This window comes from Falco naumanni, chromosome 12, assembly GCF_017639655.2.
Source record: "Falco naumanni isolate bFalNau1 chromosome 12, bFalNau1.pat, whole genome shotgun sequence".
Classification (NCBI taxonomy): Eukaryota; Metazoa; Chordata; class Aves; order Falconiformes; family Falconidae; genus Falco; species Falco naumanni.
In genome coordinates, this window is record NC_054065.1 from 33589665 (window position 1) to 33606105 (window position 16441).

The following is a 16441-nucleotide window of genomic DNA, read 5'->3' on the forward strand; positions in this document are numbered from 1 at the left end:
CCCCACCTCTGGGGGGCGGGGCCGCCGCGCCCGCCCGCCCCGCGCCTGCGCAGCGCGAGGGGCGGCAGCCCGCGGGGCGGGGCAGCGGCGTGGCCGTGGCAGCGGCGTGGCCGTGGCGGGGCTGGCGGTGGAGTGAGTGCGGGCAGCGGGACCGGCCGGGAGTCGCGGAGGGCGCGGGCGAGGGGTCCCCCGTGGGTGAGGGCCCGGCTGCCGCGGCGGGTACCTGCCCGAGAGCCGCTGCCACCCTGGGCCGCGCTGAGGGAAGCTCCTCCCTTGCGGCAGCTCTCGGCGGCCCCGGCGGGGGCGGGGGGGGCCGTGCCGACCCTTCTCGGGCGGAGGCGGTAGCGGTAGCGGCGTGTGCGCCGCTCCGTGCCCCGCCTCCCGCCAGCCTCCCCGCCCCCGCGGTGCCGCCGCTGCCCGCTCCGGCTGGCGGGGCCCGGGCTGCTGCCCGTGACCGCTGCTGGCTGCCCGCGGTGCTGCCGGGCCTGCGGCACCGGGCGCTGGAGCGGCCATCGCCGCCCGCCTGCGTGCTGCCGGGGCCCGGGCTGGCTTCGCATCGCAGCGCCACCGCTTCCCCGCTGCGCCATGGCGACCGACGGTGCCTTTCCCCTGGGCTGGTCTGTTCTCGTCTATCCGTGCCTGTGGTTTTGCTTGCCTCCGCTTTTATAATATTTTGCCTTACCCTTTCTTGGCGATACGCTGTAATCACCTTGAATTTAGATTCCTCCCCCTCATGCCTTCCGTACACCTCCTGAATCCATAGCATGAGGTTACACGTGTCAAAACCTTGTTTAAGTCAACTTCATCAATTGGTTGGCTTTCTGTTCTTCATTGCGCTATCAAAAAAGGAAAGATAATATGTAATTTGCATACTGTTTTTTAATCATATTAGATGATGTTATGTGAGTGCTTGTAGATTTCTTGCTTTGTGTTTTGCTGTGGTTTCTTTCCTGGTATTGGAGCTGGGGGTGCATGTGTCACACTTAATTTCCTGATTCTTCCCTCTTGCCTTTCAAACGCTGACTAAACCACCATTGTCCAGTCTTCTGGGACCTCCTTCACCATGTGGGAACTAACGGCAGCGACTGCGAATGATTCGGGTTGCCCAGAGAGGGTGCACGATCTTCATCCTTGGGAGGTTTTCAGGATGCAGCTGCGTGTAGCCCTGAGCAACATGCTGGTCCCCATAGCTGCCTGTGCTTTGGGCAGGAGGTTGGATGGGTCCCTTCACACCTCAGTTACTGTATTTAGGTTCTCTGAACTCTTCTTACTCTGTTCCTTCTTAGGCCTCAGTAGCAATGGGGAAAAGTTTTCTGCAGCTTCATGTCTTAAAATTAGCTGTAGATTGTGACGTGCTGCAGGATGATGGATATGTTCCTTCTGAACCATTGGGAAAGTGGTGTACACTCTTGCAGGCATCCAGCAGCTATGAAGGCATTTGATGGTTAGGACAGGCAACACAGGAGAGAGGGATTTTGCTGCTAGGTCCAGTTTTGCAAGTGATTCACAGATGATTCCCAGATTTTTGAATGCAGGAGTCTATGTTGTCCTACTGGGATAAGTGTAAGCATTTAACTGCAGGTTTTCCTGGCATAGTAGAGATAGATTTGAGCACTGAAGACAGTAGCTGATATCTGCCTTACTCCAGATGCTGCAGGAACTGCAGGCATAAATTCTTTTACTTTCCAGCAGCAGCCTGTCACCCCCTGTGTGTAAGGTTTTTTTACTAGGCTGTTTGTTGCAGTGACTTACTGCTTAATTTGACTGTCATGCTCAACTTCCTTACCACAGGGTTAGTTACCAACTAACAGTTACGTATTTAACTAATGCTCAAGTCAAGTTTACTCCTTATCAAATAACCATCATACTCAGACCCTTTCATGAGGTTTAGGAAATAATACATATCTTTTCTTTCCTGTTGGATGTAGGAGTGATGTGGGAGCTACTGGTTGTGTATGAAGGACAAGAAATAAAACAATTGATAAAGGGAAGAAATAAAACATCTGACAAATGGAAGCCATGAAGATATCAAAGCGGTTCTTTGCTTTTGGGATTTTGGCGTGCATAGCTATTTATGTTGCGTACATAAAATGGCACTTGGATTCCAAATCAATGGTGGGAGCCACAGAAGGAGTTGCTGAGAGCAAGGGAGACAAACTGAACCATCAGGCAGTAACTACAGATCTCTCAGTCTTTTATGGAATTATGTTTGATGCAGGAAGCACAGGAACTCGCATCCATATTTTTAAATTTACACAGCAGCCTAAAGGTATGGCCTGCTCATTGCATGATAGATTAATTCTTCTATAACTTATGGAGCAGATTATTGACAATCCTTTTCTAGGGCTTGCTTGAAGCAACATGCTTCAGCTCTTTCTAGAGAGCCATCCGGAAATGTATTATGATTCAGGCATGTGGGTTTGGATGAAATTATGAAAGCAGTCAACAAGCAGAAAATGTTGTAATGTCAGAATGTGAACTAAATAGCAGCTGTACCTTTAGAACAATACCCTGAAGAAAAACAGTTTTTCATCACACTGTTTGGTGGAAGAGAGGATTATAAATTCAAACTGCCTTATTTCCTCAGATTTTCACCAAGAGGTTGCTGGCTGCCTCTAGTTTCTGGCAGTGAGCTGCTTCCCAGCTGCAGTCTGGTATAGCGTATCCTTGGCTTCAGTGTTGGATTTAAATTGCAAAACTTCACTGTTTGATTAAAGTTGCTGTGTATTCCACCTGAACAGATACATTGCTGAGAAGTGAGACAGGCGTACAGAAAAGCTCCAGTTTTCCTCTGGAGTTGTAAGCTTCATTTGTTTAGATGTTGTCGCTCCTATTTGTGAAACTTCAAGATGAAAGAACCCATATTAGTAGGTGATCTGAGGATGCTTTTAAGGATTAGCAGTGTGGTGTATGGTGTGATTAGCCTGTGGGGAGCACCTTACGTTTGCAGAATGAGGTAGTGTAGGCTTAGCTATCAAGGTGTTAAAACGCAGTCGGTTGATTTCCTTCTTTCAGTGTATTCCCAAATCTTTGCTTCTTCCTTGCCTGCTTCTCTTTAAACACAATTTGGGAATATATTGCAGGAAACTATGGAGTGTAGTTGGGTACAGGAGGAGGAGGGTGTTGTCAACCTCACGTTCTCTTGCCTGCAGGTTCATAGACCTGTCTGTACTGCAGGTTTCCAAATTACTTAGTCTGGCCCCCTCTGCTGCCATTGAAAATGGTGGTGAAGCTTCCACTTGGTGTGTTTTGCTGGAGTCAAGTTTAGCCACAGCAGAGCACACTGAAACGTGGGGTGTTACCGGTGCCGTTTGGAAAGCTGCACACGGCAGGTGTAAGGGCTCAAACAGAGCTTGCACCCGTCTGATGATTGTCTGATGTGCATGAAAAATACGTATATAGTGGACAGCAGCACCTGGAAAACAGTTATGATACTTAAAAATGGTTTTCACAGGAGCTAGTTCCATAGTACGGGCTGTGGTTAAAGGTTGGGTGGCTGTTGGTAGTTCATTAGACAGAGAATTCAGTTGAATTCCATTAGCACATAATTATGTTAATATGTAAAAGTGTTTTCTTTTTATGTATGCAAAATTGTTTGTACCACTACTTAATGCGGAATACTGCTTTTGAACAGAGACTCCCAAATTAACCCGTGAGACATTTAAAGCACTGAAGCCAGGTCTATCTGCATATGCTGATGATGTTGAAAAGGTAATTTTGTTTCTGTTACTGTAAAAGTACATGCCCCTGGTCCTTCTGGTTTTCATGTGCCCTGCAAACCATGTCTTGCTGTGGCATAGTATGCTGTACTGTCAGTTCAGGGAAGTGTCTCCAAATGATACAAGACTACAGTAAAAGTTGGTCAGCATGCAGAGGAGCAAGGAACAGAACACATTCTTTCTAATTCTGCTTGGTGATGTTGTTAATTAAGCGCAGTGGATGTTTTTCCTATCTCTGCCTTAAGAATTTCAATGCGCTTAAGAAAATGACAAAAAAGCTGTGTTGGATCGGAGCAGAGCCTCCTCCAAAAATGACTGCAATTGTATTCTCAGGAAAATAGTATAAAAACCCAGGCTGAGTACTAAGTGACTTCTGTCTCCCTTACCTTCTGGCTCATGGGGATTTAGAGACTTCCTGAGCCAGACTTACACCCAGCTCATAGTGTTTTACTGGTTCCAAAGTCCTTTTTCCCCCAAGGATTCATTATACTGGCTTTTGAACCATTTGTAGCCAAAACATTCAGTGGCAGAGAGTTCTGTCACTTTTTCGAAGTGACTCTTTGTGTTTGGTTTTGACGTGTTGCTGGCTGATCCCCATTATATCCACCAGGTCTCATGCTGTAGGAGATAGGGAGTCCTCCACCTTCTCCAGAGCCATTGTGATACTCATTTGTCTCTGTTCCACATTTACAGTGAATCTTACCTCTCATCACCCTTTTACCCTTCCAAGAAAGGCAAATCTAAAGAGTTTCTAAGATGCCTTTTTTTTTTTTTGTTCTTTCTGTGCTCACAGAGTGGCCAGGGAATAAAGGAGCTCCTGGAGGTGGCGAAGAGGGAAGTTCCGATGGAGCTGTGGAAGTTTACTCCTCTGGTCCTGAAAGCCACAGCTGGCCTACGGTTGCTGCCGGGAGAGAAAGCTCAGAAGTTGCTGGATAAGGTAGTATTTCTTGTCTTTCAGTTTGTTTCCAGAAATTTACAGCAAAATTTGGTCCCTTCTGTGTAAGGTATCTTTATGTCCTTCATCTTCATGTACATGAGCCGCTCTATCATTTAACCCTGAAAGCACTGCAGAGCCACCTTGATCTCTGGTGGGGTTGAGGGGAGAAATTGCGTGAGTACAAGCAGAGAGGAATGATGACAGCTCCAGATAAGCCTGGAGATGAATAACATTAACAAGTGTAATGAGATACTCCTAACAGACACCACAGGCTTGTTCTTACTGGGCGTGTTTGTTGGTGGTTTTGACCAGGATGCTGCTATAGGCTCTCTGCTCTTTGACTGGTCATGTTATCAGCCTGATGCTGCAAGGTTGCTCCGTTACATTGATTGGTTAGAATGTAAATTGTATTTATGGGCATGTTAAATATATTGAATATTTTTAAATATTATAAAACCAACCCAAAATACTATGTTCTAGACCTTATGGCTGTGGGAAAAGTTTATTAAGTGTGCAGTAAGTACTCTTTCTAGGCAGTAATTGGAAGGAAGAAATGTGGCGTGGTTGAAACCAATGTCTGTATTGTTCTCTGCTGCCTGCAAGCAGGCCTGCTCTTTTCCACACTGCATTTCAGCTGGAAGTGCTGCAGTTTTTATTTTAGAGGACTCTGGAAGCCTTGGGCTTTGCTACCTCATTGGGATGTAGTGTAAAGGACCGTTAACAGCCAACGTGCTCTTGTTAAAAATGCCATTCCCTGGGGGATTCATGAAAGCCAGGGTGTCCATCTTCTGCTTCTCTCATGCATATATAATACCCTATGGCTCGCCAGCTGCAGCAAAGTGTTCTGGGTTCCCTTCCCTGTCCATGTCCATCCCTTGTTAAAGGCATTTCTGAGCAGTCTTCATGCTTGAAAACCCACACATCCATCCCTGCCTCTGGACCAAACTGCACAGCCGGTGTGGGAATTGCTGACCTTTTATAGCAGAGCGCAGGCTGATGTTTGTTGGGCTCTTGAACTTCAAACAAAGTGGTGAGTGGCAGTCAGGATCTGGCCCAAGAAGAGGAGCAGTTGTGTGAATTCGGAGTTTTTAAAAAATCTTGCTTCCCAACTGAAAAAATTTCTCTGAGTGTAGCTTTTATGCGAACTACAGGTGAAGGAGATTTTTCAGGCCTCCCCCTTCTTTGTGCGGGACAACTGCGTGTCAATAATGAATGGAACCGATGAAGGTAAGCTAACCTGCGGAGAGCCTTCCTGCACTCGTGGAGATTCCTGCTGCACTGTGACAAGTCCCCACTTCCATAGTGGGAACCCACAAGCAGCAGGTTTGACACAGCTCTTGTGCTGCCTCAGGCAGTGCCTGCCAAAGAGATCTTGTGCTACGTTTTCCAATTTGTACTCCTGAACTCTGTCCTGATTTTTAAGGCTCTGAGTGCCAGGCAGTTCCTCTGGGATCATCAGGAAGCCACTGTGCAGTCAGCGCTTTTGGAAAAGGCTTCTGAATATCTGCTTGTTGAGGACTGGTTTTGCCTACTGTGCTCTTGATAATGCTAGTCAGAGTTTTCTGGAAGTATTTGGTCATAATATTAATTATAAATGATCTAATAAGTGTGATTGTGAATTCGGTTTGAAAAAACGTTTTATAGAGAGGGAAGTACATGCTGAAGTAAGTTGATGCTTATCAAAAAATGCTGAAGACAGAACCCAGAATCGGTCTTGATCTAAAATAATTAGAAGGAGCGTCTAAATCCTAAGTAACTGTATGTTGAAACATGCTTTAAATCCATTTAGAAAACAAACTTTAAAAAAGCTGGAGCTGTTCATGAGTTTCTTTTTTACTGCTTAATGGAAGAAAGACATTGTAATTCTTCTTTTTTGTTGTTGTTGTTTTAAAATCATTAATAGTAGTGACAGCCTTGGGTCAGCCAAGGGTTGAACTGGGCCATGTTCCCTAGCATGCCTTGAGCTTTAACCACATGGATAAATATTTGGGTTTGTTAAAATAAGGCCCACTAATTCATCTAATTTAGGGAGAAAAGGTTTATAAATCAAGAAGAGGACTGAAACAGTACGGCACACAAAAATACTTAGAGGAAAACAGGAAAAATTGGAACACTGAAAAGATGAAAATTCTAAGTATTCAAAAGGAAAGTCGAGTGTCTGACATCAAACAAAAGCCTACCAGTGGATATTTTCCTAGAAAATGAACAATGTGAGTGTCAGTCATTTCCTTGTCTTTTAGCTAAGGACTGAAACCTTTGTGACTTCTCACCTAAGTTTTTGACCTGTAAAATACAGAGTTCTGCAGGCATTTCATATACAGGGCTTCTCTTCCAAATACCACATAAGCTCTGGTATAGAAGGTCCGTCTAATCTTGGTTTTTGACAGCTGCTGACAGTTGTGGAAACACTAGCTTTGGGGCAAGGTGGGTCAGGGAGCTCAGTGAGCCAGTCCTGTTCAGCTTTCTTGAAGGTCCTTCTTGCTTAGGTCCCAGCTAGACAGCCTTTGGAGACTTTTTATTAGAAGTCCTCCATTTGTGAAAGGGGGACAAGGGAGCTGCTGGCATATGGTCTCTGGTGTCTGTCTCTGTTGTTGGATGACAAGGTCTGGTTTGCTGATTATTTTGTTGACAGTGCAGTTAAACTGTATGCGAAAACTTAAAAATGCTTAAAGCAGGAAGATCTTGTAATACGGCTCACCTTATTTGTTACTGTTGTTAGATAAAATGAAGTGGTATGATCTAACAGCACATCTCCTGAATCTTTTCCTTTTTAGGTATTTCAGCCTGGATCACAATAAATTTTTTAACAGGTATGTGTACATGAGCATGTGCATAAAGATATGACCAACACTGTGAAATTCATGCTTTTTTTTGCCCCTGCATGGGATTTGTTCGTGCGTTGGGGTGGAGTGGGAGAAAGAAAGATCTGGCAATAAGTTTTTGGCCTGGCCTATTTAAGTCATTAGGGTTTCGGCCATTTACTTGACAGAGTGCGGAGTTTAATCACTTTTCCTAGATGTTTAATGTAGCCTTTCTTCCAATTCACTGTAGGCTACCAGAGCATTTTATTCCTTTTTAGAGTCTGCCGCTAGCTCTGGCTAAATTTTTAATCTGGGTATTCTAGATATGCTTGGCAGCTGCACGGAGTGAAAGAAAGTGCTGTGCTACTTCCTTACAGATTTGTAACATAGAAATACCACAAATGTTTACGCTGCTGAGTTAGAAAAGGGTAGCTGAAGAGTGAGGAAAAAACTAAGCTGAAGCCCTCTGACAATAAGTAAAGCAGTGTACTGTCTGCATGCTCTGGTCAGCTCACGGTGTGTGTGGAGCAATATGGCAAGTGCTCTAAAGCTTTTTATGCTCACAGGAAATACCAGAAGGGTTAGAGATCTTCAGACATCAGCAATCATGAGGTATACTGAGGTACTTGGTACACAGTAGTCTTTGTCAGGAAAGTGTGTTTGAAGGATCTAAGAAGAACTGTGTTTAAATGAGAAGAGAGGTCTGGGCTGGCAGCAGGAAGAATTCCAAGAGAGCAGAGTATCTTAGGCCAGCTCTTTTCAGTCTGTCACCCCACTGGCCATAGGAATCTGCAAAATAACACTAAGGTACCAGGGAACGGCGGCCAAGAAAACCACATTCCTCTGTGTTACAAAGTGGTTACCAGAGTAGAGTTTGCAAAAGGTTCCTTGCATCCCCTGAAAAATGTTTAGGAATCCTAATAAACAAAGCTGCTGTAATTAGGGCATGAACAGCCACCAGAGAAATAAGAGAAACTGTCACTTGAAGATTTTCAGGTCACCCTGATAAAGCCAAAATAAGCGTCCAGTAGATAATGGTATAGTTTAGTGCTGGCTGGCAGCTGACAAATGGAGCTAGATTGTCCTCTTTCTTTACTGCTGGTTTTGTTCCTAGCCAGTTTCTCACGGTGCCCACCGTGGCTTTCTCTGTTCTGTCACACATTTCAGGTAGCCTAGATGATCCGCAGAAGAGAAGTGTAGGGATGCTTGATTTGGGTGGTGGATCAACACAGATCACCTTCCTTCCACGCACCGAGGTAATGCAAACATGCACACTGTTGGGAAATGCTGGTGCAGAAATTTCTAACTGCTCATATTTGTTTCCGTTGAAAACATGTCAGTGTGACAAGAGCCCATGCTTCTGACAGAAAAACCCAGTTCACCTGGTCACATCTGCCTTGTTGTAGTCAACCATGGAGGCACTCACAGCTCTGTGAGTCCTCTTACTCCAGCTGCATGGGTCGGTGGTGCATGTGGTGAAAATCTTGGGCAGAAATGCAGCGTTTGCCTGAGCATCTTAATCATTGACTCTCAGTCTGTGCTGCTTATAATGAAGAACTCAAAGACAATGCTGTTGATGAGTTCAGGTCCAACGTTTGGCCTTTATTGGGTTTAAGAACACAGATGCCTTCTCAATCCTTGTTTATGGTTTTCCTGAGTTCACTCAGTTGCAAATGAATGTTTTCTAAGGAGCAACTGTTATTATGCAGTAAAAAGTACATGATGATGTTTGTCATTTCAGCTTCCTGTTGTGGCATTTTTATAGGTGGTGTGAGCTGGAAGCCGTGTGGATGTGGTCATAAGGCTCTGGCCCAAGCAGAGATCCTGTTCATAGTAAAGCTGCACAAAAAGCAGCAGGTGGGGATGCTGTATCTAGTCTCCCAGCCTGGGCTAAGCAAGACTTCATGCTCTTTAACAGCAGAATGACAGGGGATGTGAAGGGTCCAGGATGTGGAAATTCTGTACTTGGAGATGGTTTTAAGATACGAGCAGCATGAATAGCTTCATTGCCCGAGCTTTGCTCCCCACAAACAGGAGAGCTGTGCTGGTGCACTTGGGGAAGAGGCTGCAAAGTGGTTTAGATAATTACCCTTTCACGCCACAGGCTGGTCCTTTGTTCCTTGGCAAGCACAGTGATGTGCTTTTCCTCTGGCTTGTAGAAGTTCACAGCTGAATTCACTTGAGTAGGAAGTTAATGCGTGCCTGGCTTTCATATTATTTTGCACACAGTTTTCCCTAGTGGGAATCATGTGACAAGGCAGTTGCTGTAGCTTCTTGACAAAAGCAGTTAAGAGCTGGAATAAGGATTCCTTTTTAATTAGAATAACTCTTTTATACACCAGTTTGGTTGGATAAAAATAGAAATGTAACCAGTTTAGAGTCTGTCATGTGAAGACACTATTTTAGCCCCATGTCTTGTGGTTGTCTTGTGTATCAGCAGTCCAATCCAGATACTCGCAAATTCATCATCTCTCTCTGAAACTTGCAAGGGTTGTTTCACATTTTTCCTAATGTTTTGGAAGATCGTGTTGTTGATGTTTGCTGCTGCTGGCAGAAACCTTGCGGTGACGTCTTTTTCTCTCTCCAGGCAACTCTCCAGACATCACCAGCTGGCCATACAACTTCATTTCAGATGTTTAACACCACCTACAAGCTGTATTCGTACAGGTTAGCTGTGGGAAAGAGGGCCCATTGTACATGTAGAAGCTTTCTATGAAGCCAGTGAGAGCCAGGTGTTTCGCTGGAGTGAGGTCCTGGCGAATGAGTGCTGGGAAGAAGCAGAGAAACCTGAGCCATGTTATGGTGGATTAACTTTGGTGGCTGCGTGCCAGGTGCCCACCAAGCCACTCTATTGCTCCCCTTCCATCAACAGGTCAGGGGGAAGAAAATACAACAAAGAGCTTGTGAGTCAAGATAAGGACAGGGAGGTCACCAGTTACTGACATGGGTAAAACAGACTTGACTTAGAGAAGTTAATTTAATCAATTGCCAATTAAACAGTAGGATAATGAGAAATAAGAACAAAATCAAAGCCGCTTTCCCTGCATCTCTCCCTTCTTCCCAGGCTCAGCTTCACTCCCAACTCTTCTACCTTCTCACCACCGAGCAGCGCGGAAGGATGGAGAGTGGGAGTTGCAGTCTGTTCGTAGCACTTTGTCTTTTCCATTCCTTCCTTCTCACTGTCTTTCCCCACTCCCAGTGTTTTGGGCAGAGGGAAGCAGCTTCTTCCCACCTACGTATGCTGTGGGGTGTATTTGGGCTCAGAAAGAGTAAATTCTGTATGCTAGAGGCTGTGCTGCCTTTGAGGAGAGTAGGAGAAACATTAGAGGAGTCACTTCAGCATTCCCAGTTCTTCAGGAGCCAGGCTACCGTTGACAGCTGTTGCCTGTGCTTTTTCAAAGACAGATTATCCTTCTAGGTAAGGGTAACATGAGTGTGGGTTGTCACAGTGTTCCCCTTCTCTGCGTTAGCTGCTGACTCGAGCCATTTCACTGGGAACATGTAGAGGAGACTGGCATGTCCCAGTGAAGTTGTCAGCGCAGCATCAGAGGAAGGATGTTTGATGTTCACAGAGGCTTTGTTATCCCTTTGCAGTTACCTGGGACTTGGGCTGATGTCGGCAAGGCTTGCCATTTTAGGAGGAGTTGAGGGAAAACCCTGTAAGTTATGGGCACTCCTCAAGTCTTGGCTCTGAGCATGGGGTACGTAGCCCTGTTGTGGGGGGAGGAGTTGTCTGCCCCCTTCACGCTGGGCTCAAGGTTCCCGAGTGGTATGTGGAACCCTGTCACCATGGCTGGGTGCGCTTGAGATGAATGCAGGAGGTGACACTGCTAGATCCCAGGAGACCTGGATTCTTGCCAGCCTTGGGGGTGGTGGTGTGTGGGACATCTGAGCTGTGACTGGGGCTTGGAGGTGCCTTGCTGAGGCTGTGGGACAATATGGAGAAGGGCTGGGGGTGAGGGATCTGAAATTAACTCCTTATGTTTTTCCCTAATGTAGCTTTGTTTTACTTTGGCAGTAGGAGAAGGAGAGGAATTGATCAGCCCTTGTTTGCCACCTGGCTTCAAATCTGAATGGCAACATGCTGAGATAGTGTACAAAATTAAAGGACAGAAGGCAGGTACAGTGATTTATCACACTTCCTATCTAGGCCAGCATGCTAGTACAGAGTAAATAATATACTGTCAGCCTCTTGCAAAGGCACTAGATTCTCTGTTTACTCTTCTGTCTGGCTCCTCTTGATGCACTGTTAAAGCAGTTCTGCAGCTCTTTCCTCTTATGCTGTTGTGGTGTGTCTGTCCAGTCAGTAAAGCTGCCAGTAGTAATGCAGATGGAGTTGAGCAATCGCTCAACAGGGCTTTCAGAATCCTTTTGCCTCAAATGATGTGGTCCATCTCTGATCTATTGTGTACTTAGCCCCAGCCTGAGGATGGTAGGCGTTGCCATTGGAAGAAAATGCAGATTTCAGTTCTCTGTGAAGACCTTACGAAGTTTGTGCAAAAGAGAGCCTGCTCCCTGGCAGGTCCTAAACAAATTGCATGCATACGTAACTCTGCCTATAATATGCTGGCTTTCTTTGCCTCCTTTTAGGTGAGCCTCTGTATGAGTCTTGTTCTAATAAAGTGGCAAAGATGCTCTACAAAAAAGTGCATAAAGCTGAGGAAGTGAAAGACTTGGATTTTTACACTTTCTCCTACTACTATGACCGTGCAGCAGAGGTTGGTCTCATAGGTACGGTTGCTCCTGGCTTCATTTCATTTTAAATGACAAGTTATGGAAGAAATAGTTATGCTTATACATGTCACAATGCTTTGCTAAGCTGTCATGGAACTTGGTCTTGTGTTACACTGCTGCGCAGCATTGGTCTCGGCTGGATATTGAATACTATTTAATTTCTGTAGGAGAAGGGACTGGGGCTGTGGAATAGAACCTGCAGCTTCTGGTAACAGTTTTTAAACAAGCTGTCTGCATTTCAGAAATTGTTGTTGTCTGATGAACTCTAAAGCCCAAAATAGAAAAAAAGCTCTCATAATGATAAACAGATTTCTTGGGCAACTTCTGGTAATGATTTTTAAACAAACTGCATTTCAGAAATCATTGTTGTCTGATTAACTCTACAATCCAAAATAGAAAAAAAGTCCTCATAATGGTAAACAAAAGTTATTGGGCAGTAAAGTGATCTTGGGCTGTGTGTTTCACTTCACCAATTGTATTTAGATGCAATGAACATTTTCGGATAATTCCACATGTATTCAGAATACATCCCATCTCTTCCAGTGGTATGCTGGTGTATAGAAGGCTGTGGTGGTCAGTGGTAGAAAGCAGATGATGACTTCTCAAGCTAGTGTGGACAAACATAGCCCTGTCCTCAGCCACTTTGTTTTATAAAGAATTTCAGATTTAGTATGTTGCAGAGCACCACTGCCCTGTCAGTTCTGGGCAAAGGTGTTAACTGTGTTCAGATATCACAGGGCAGGGCAGCACAAATGTGGGGACAAGGTGAGAGAGTCTGTAAAATATGTTTCTTTAGGAAACGAAGCTAAAAGTTCTTCATAAAACAAAGCTTTTAAATCTACATTAAGAATCTCTCAAAGGTTCTTTTACCTTTAAAGCAAGTGTGAGTTTTGTCATTGATTTCAATGACTCAGGGTTTGATTTCCAACTTTTATGACTTGAATCTGCAATTGCCTTTATACAAAAAAATAAAGACCACGGGTTTTTTTCTTTTAGATAAAGAGAAGGGAGGAAGCTTAACTGTCAGTGATTTTGAAATTGCAGCTAAATACGGTAAGTAAAATACAAACACATGCTAGCAATTGTGTGTAAATTCATACTCAGGTGGCAAATGTGTGACATGCTAAGAAGCCTGATTTTTTTTTTTGTTTTAAGTAAATATTGAGCTCCTGTCTCCATAGCATCTCACCAGCACTTATGCTTGTTTCTGAAAATCTCAACCATTTTTGTATTAATTCTTGCTTTTGCAGCCCACGTAAGACATATAATACTTGTATTTCAAAACTCTCTCAAGAATTACTAATAAACTTCCCAGTTAACAGCTGTCTTGAAATCATGCTTTCAAAATAGATGTGGGGGATTCCCATCCTGTTAGCATAACCTGTTCTAATCTGGTTTAATTTTTCCTTTTGTCTCAAGATTTGTTCATATGCTTAATCTGAAAAGGGGCAAAAACGGTTTGTAGCTTGTCGCTTCATCAGCTGTAGAGAGAACTGCCTATGCAGATTTACAAATGTAAACATTCTTTTCTTAATACCACAAACTGAGACTTTGATCAAACTGACATGGTAAGTCACTTTTGGTAAACTTTCTGAATGACTGAACAATTGTTGCAGTTCTGCTCTCTGGACTACCATTTGTGTAACTTGTTCTGAGAAGGGAAGTGGGGTTTATTTTGGTTTTGTCTTTTCTTTTGTCTGTCTGGGTTTTTTTTCCCTTTGGTTTTGTCAACATCTCTTGAGTGCTTAAGCTCAAGAAACATAACATACCTGAGGTCGCTCAGATGTTTAAAGGCTTAAAGTAGATAGAAGAAAAGTTTGAGGCCCTTTTCATCCTTTCCTGGAGAGATAGCAGAAACTGAGCTGTCCTAGGGGAGAGACAGAAAGCCTTGATCTTCCTTCCAATATGACAAAGCTTTTGTGCTTCTGCTGATGTGTGCATGTCATTTCAACTGCATCGTCGCAGGTTCCATCACTGCACAACTCAGCTAACAGGGGGTGTTTTATGGATTCAGCTGAGGTTTTTCAAAGCAGGGCTGATGCTAGGCCTGAGCTCACAGTGTGCATTCAGACACTGTTGTCTTTCTCCTTAGTATGCAAGACCATGGAAATCAGCCCTGGAAGCAGCCCGTTTCTCTGCATGGATCTCACGTACATCACCTTCCTCCTGCAAGAGCTGGGCTTCCCGAAGAGCCAAGTCTTTAAGGTGATCCACAGAGTGGATTGCTGGGAAAAGTGTGCAGGAGGGTGCCAAGGCGGTAGTTGCCACACGAGTAGCTTGGTCCTTGATTTGCCTTCTTGCTACAGCACTTGCTCTGTGACTGGGGGTGAAGGGACACTGTCCCCATGGTGGCGATAACCTTCTGCACTTGCATGCTTCTCCTTCTCCCAAAGAATTGTGGTTTAACTTTTTTGTTTGGGTTTGGGCTTTCTCCCCTCCTGCAGCTTGCCCGGAAGATTGACAATGTTGAAACGAGCTGGGCGTTGGGAGCCACTTTTCATTACATCGACTCACTCAATAGGCTGCACTACTGAAGCTTCTTGGAGGCGACTTTCGGGAATCTCAGTTTTTGGAAGCCCAACTTGGAGAATCTCCTGAAGGGCCTGCTTTTGGCTTCCAGAGACCCTTGGGTGGTCATCATAAACTATGCCCCTTTCCTCCCACCCCCTGCCAGTTCCCTCCATGACTAGTTCTTTTTGACAGTGCAGAGTGCAGTGTCTAAAGAATAAGCCTTGATTTGACAGCATCTGCAGTCAACTTGATGTAAAACTTGATCATTGCTGAAGGAAAACCAAGACTCTGTAGGACATCTATGATCTTTATGAGAAAAATGCACCATTTTGGAATATGCCTGTACTATGTGCTTGTACTGTGCTGAAGTCACTGTAGGAAATGTTCACGCCAGAAGGAACTCTTTGCCGTCCTGATTTCAGGTGTTTTTTCCTGTTTGTCAGCATTTTTCAGTGATGATTTTTATTTTACTACTTCCGTGGTTGAAGGTGAACTTGTGTGTGTGTGCAAAGATGCCGACAGGCAGCAGCTTTGAAATGCAGTGTGGAAGTCTGGGCCGTGCTTTCCAGTTGCTGAAACAAAAGCACAGGAGCACTCTGGAATCTGATATGGACTGAGAGCCAGAGCCTCTGTGGCCGGCAGGGTTAAAGCCTGCTGCCTCATGTGGCTTCCGGGGCTGTTGGAAGATGGACGCTGGAAGACAAAATGGGATTTGCTGGATCTGGATGAGCCAGGCTCAGGAGTTGGGTACAGGGCTGATGGTGGGTTTGATAGTTGTAGAGCTGGTCAGGATTAAGGTTGGTGAACAAGATGCAGCCATGAAAATAAACCCTGTGCATGGCTTATTGGACCTCACAGGTGCTTTTGTCTTGGCAAGGTTGGTGCAGGGCCCAGGATGAATTGCATGTACGTGGTGGTTTGGGTGCCGCTTCCTGCAGACGCATCTCACTGGGATAAATGAATGTTGTGGTTGCACTGAGCCGTGGCAGGGCAGCTGCAATGCACCACTCCAGCAGTGCCCTGTACACTGGATGGGAGCAACCTCGCAGGCAGCAGGAACTGGAGGGGGTGTGCTGCACTGTTTGTAATCTAACTGTGGAATTGTGTAGTGTTTGTGTGGATGTTCAGAGCAGACCCCCGTGGTCTTTTGGGGGTGCAGAAGAGACCCCGGCGAGCCAGCAGCGCCTGTCTCTGCTCATGGGCTCATGGCCACAGCTGTCCCCTTTCCCTGGGGCAGCACGAGGTGCTGCAGTGGCGCACGGTGCTGCTGCCTCTGCGGCCGAGTGTACTGGGGGTGCTTGAACCCCACTGTACTGGCAATAAAACTCCGACTGAAAATGAAAATGTGGTGGTGGAGGTGGTGTGCCTTCTAACGCCAGAGCCTGCAGGGTTGAGGAATGAGTGCCCTGATGCCATCCCTGTCCCCTCCTGCCATCGCAGTTCCCCCCGCGTCGTCCCTGTCCCCTCCAGCCATCCCAGTCCCCTTGCACCACCCCACATGCCATCCCCGTCCCCTTACCCCATCCCAGCCCTAGATGCTGTCCCCGTCCCCCCATGCCGTCCCTCACCCCATCCCAGCCCCCTATGTCATCCCCGGCGCCACCCCCGCTCCCCCCGCGCTCCCCAGCCCCCGGTGGCACCCCCGCCCCCTCGCACGCCGCGGTGGCCGGGCGGGGGGGGCGGCCGCTGCCCCGGGGCCCGAGGGCCGGGCGCCAGCCGAGCGGGGCCCCGCCTCACGG

At 46.0% G+C, this 16441-nt stretch overlaps 1 protein-coding gene across 5 annotated transcripts; it reads left to right on the forward strand.

Moving 5' to 3' along the window:
• The first annotated feature begins 74 nt into the window (after positions 1–74).
• On the forward strand, positions 75–16046 carry ENTPD6 (ectonucleoside triphosphate diphosphohydrolase 6). Of its 5 annotated transcripts, none has more exons than XM_040611990.1 (14): positions 75–132; positions 1929–2269; positions 3635–3711; positions 4513–4656; positions 5808–5883; positions 7431–7466; positions 8625–8713; positions 10045–10124; positions 11052–11116; positions 11476–11577; positions 12048–12188; positions 13188–13244; positions 14284–14396; positions 14636–16046. In XM_040611990.1, the coding sequence occupies exons 2-14, from the start codon at positions 2011–2013 to the stop codon at positions 14723–14725; spliced, it is 1329 nt and encodes a 442-aa protein (XP_040467924.1). In that variant the 5' UTR covers positions 75–132; positions 1929–2010; the 3' UTR covers positions 14726–16046. The 5 variants fall into 5 exon arrangements, with proteins under 5 accessions (XP_040467924.1, XP_040467927.1, XP_040467926.1 ...); XM_040611992.1 differs by lacking the exon at positions 75–132 and adding an exon at positions 177–195; XM_040611989.1 differs by lacking the exon at positions 75–132 and adding an exon at positions 228–617.
• The last annotated feature ends 395 nt before the right edge of the window (positions 16047–16441 follow it).

Coding starts and splice junctions, on each gene's coding strand:
- ENTPD6 (XM_040611990.1), top strand. CDS start 2,011: ATGGAAGCCATGAAGATATCAAAGCGGTTCTTTGCTTTTGGGATTTTG. Junction 3,712..4,512: donor ATGCTGATGATGTTGAAAAG/GTAATTTTGTTT, acceptor CTGTGCTCACAG/AGTGGCCAGGGAATAAAGGA. Junction 10,125..11,051: donor TACAAGCTGTATTCGTACAG/GTTAGCTGTGGG, acceptor ATCCCTTTGCAG/TTACCTGGGACTTGGGCTGA.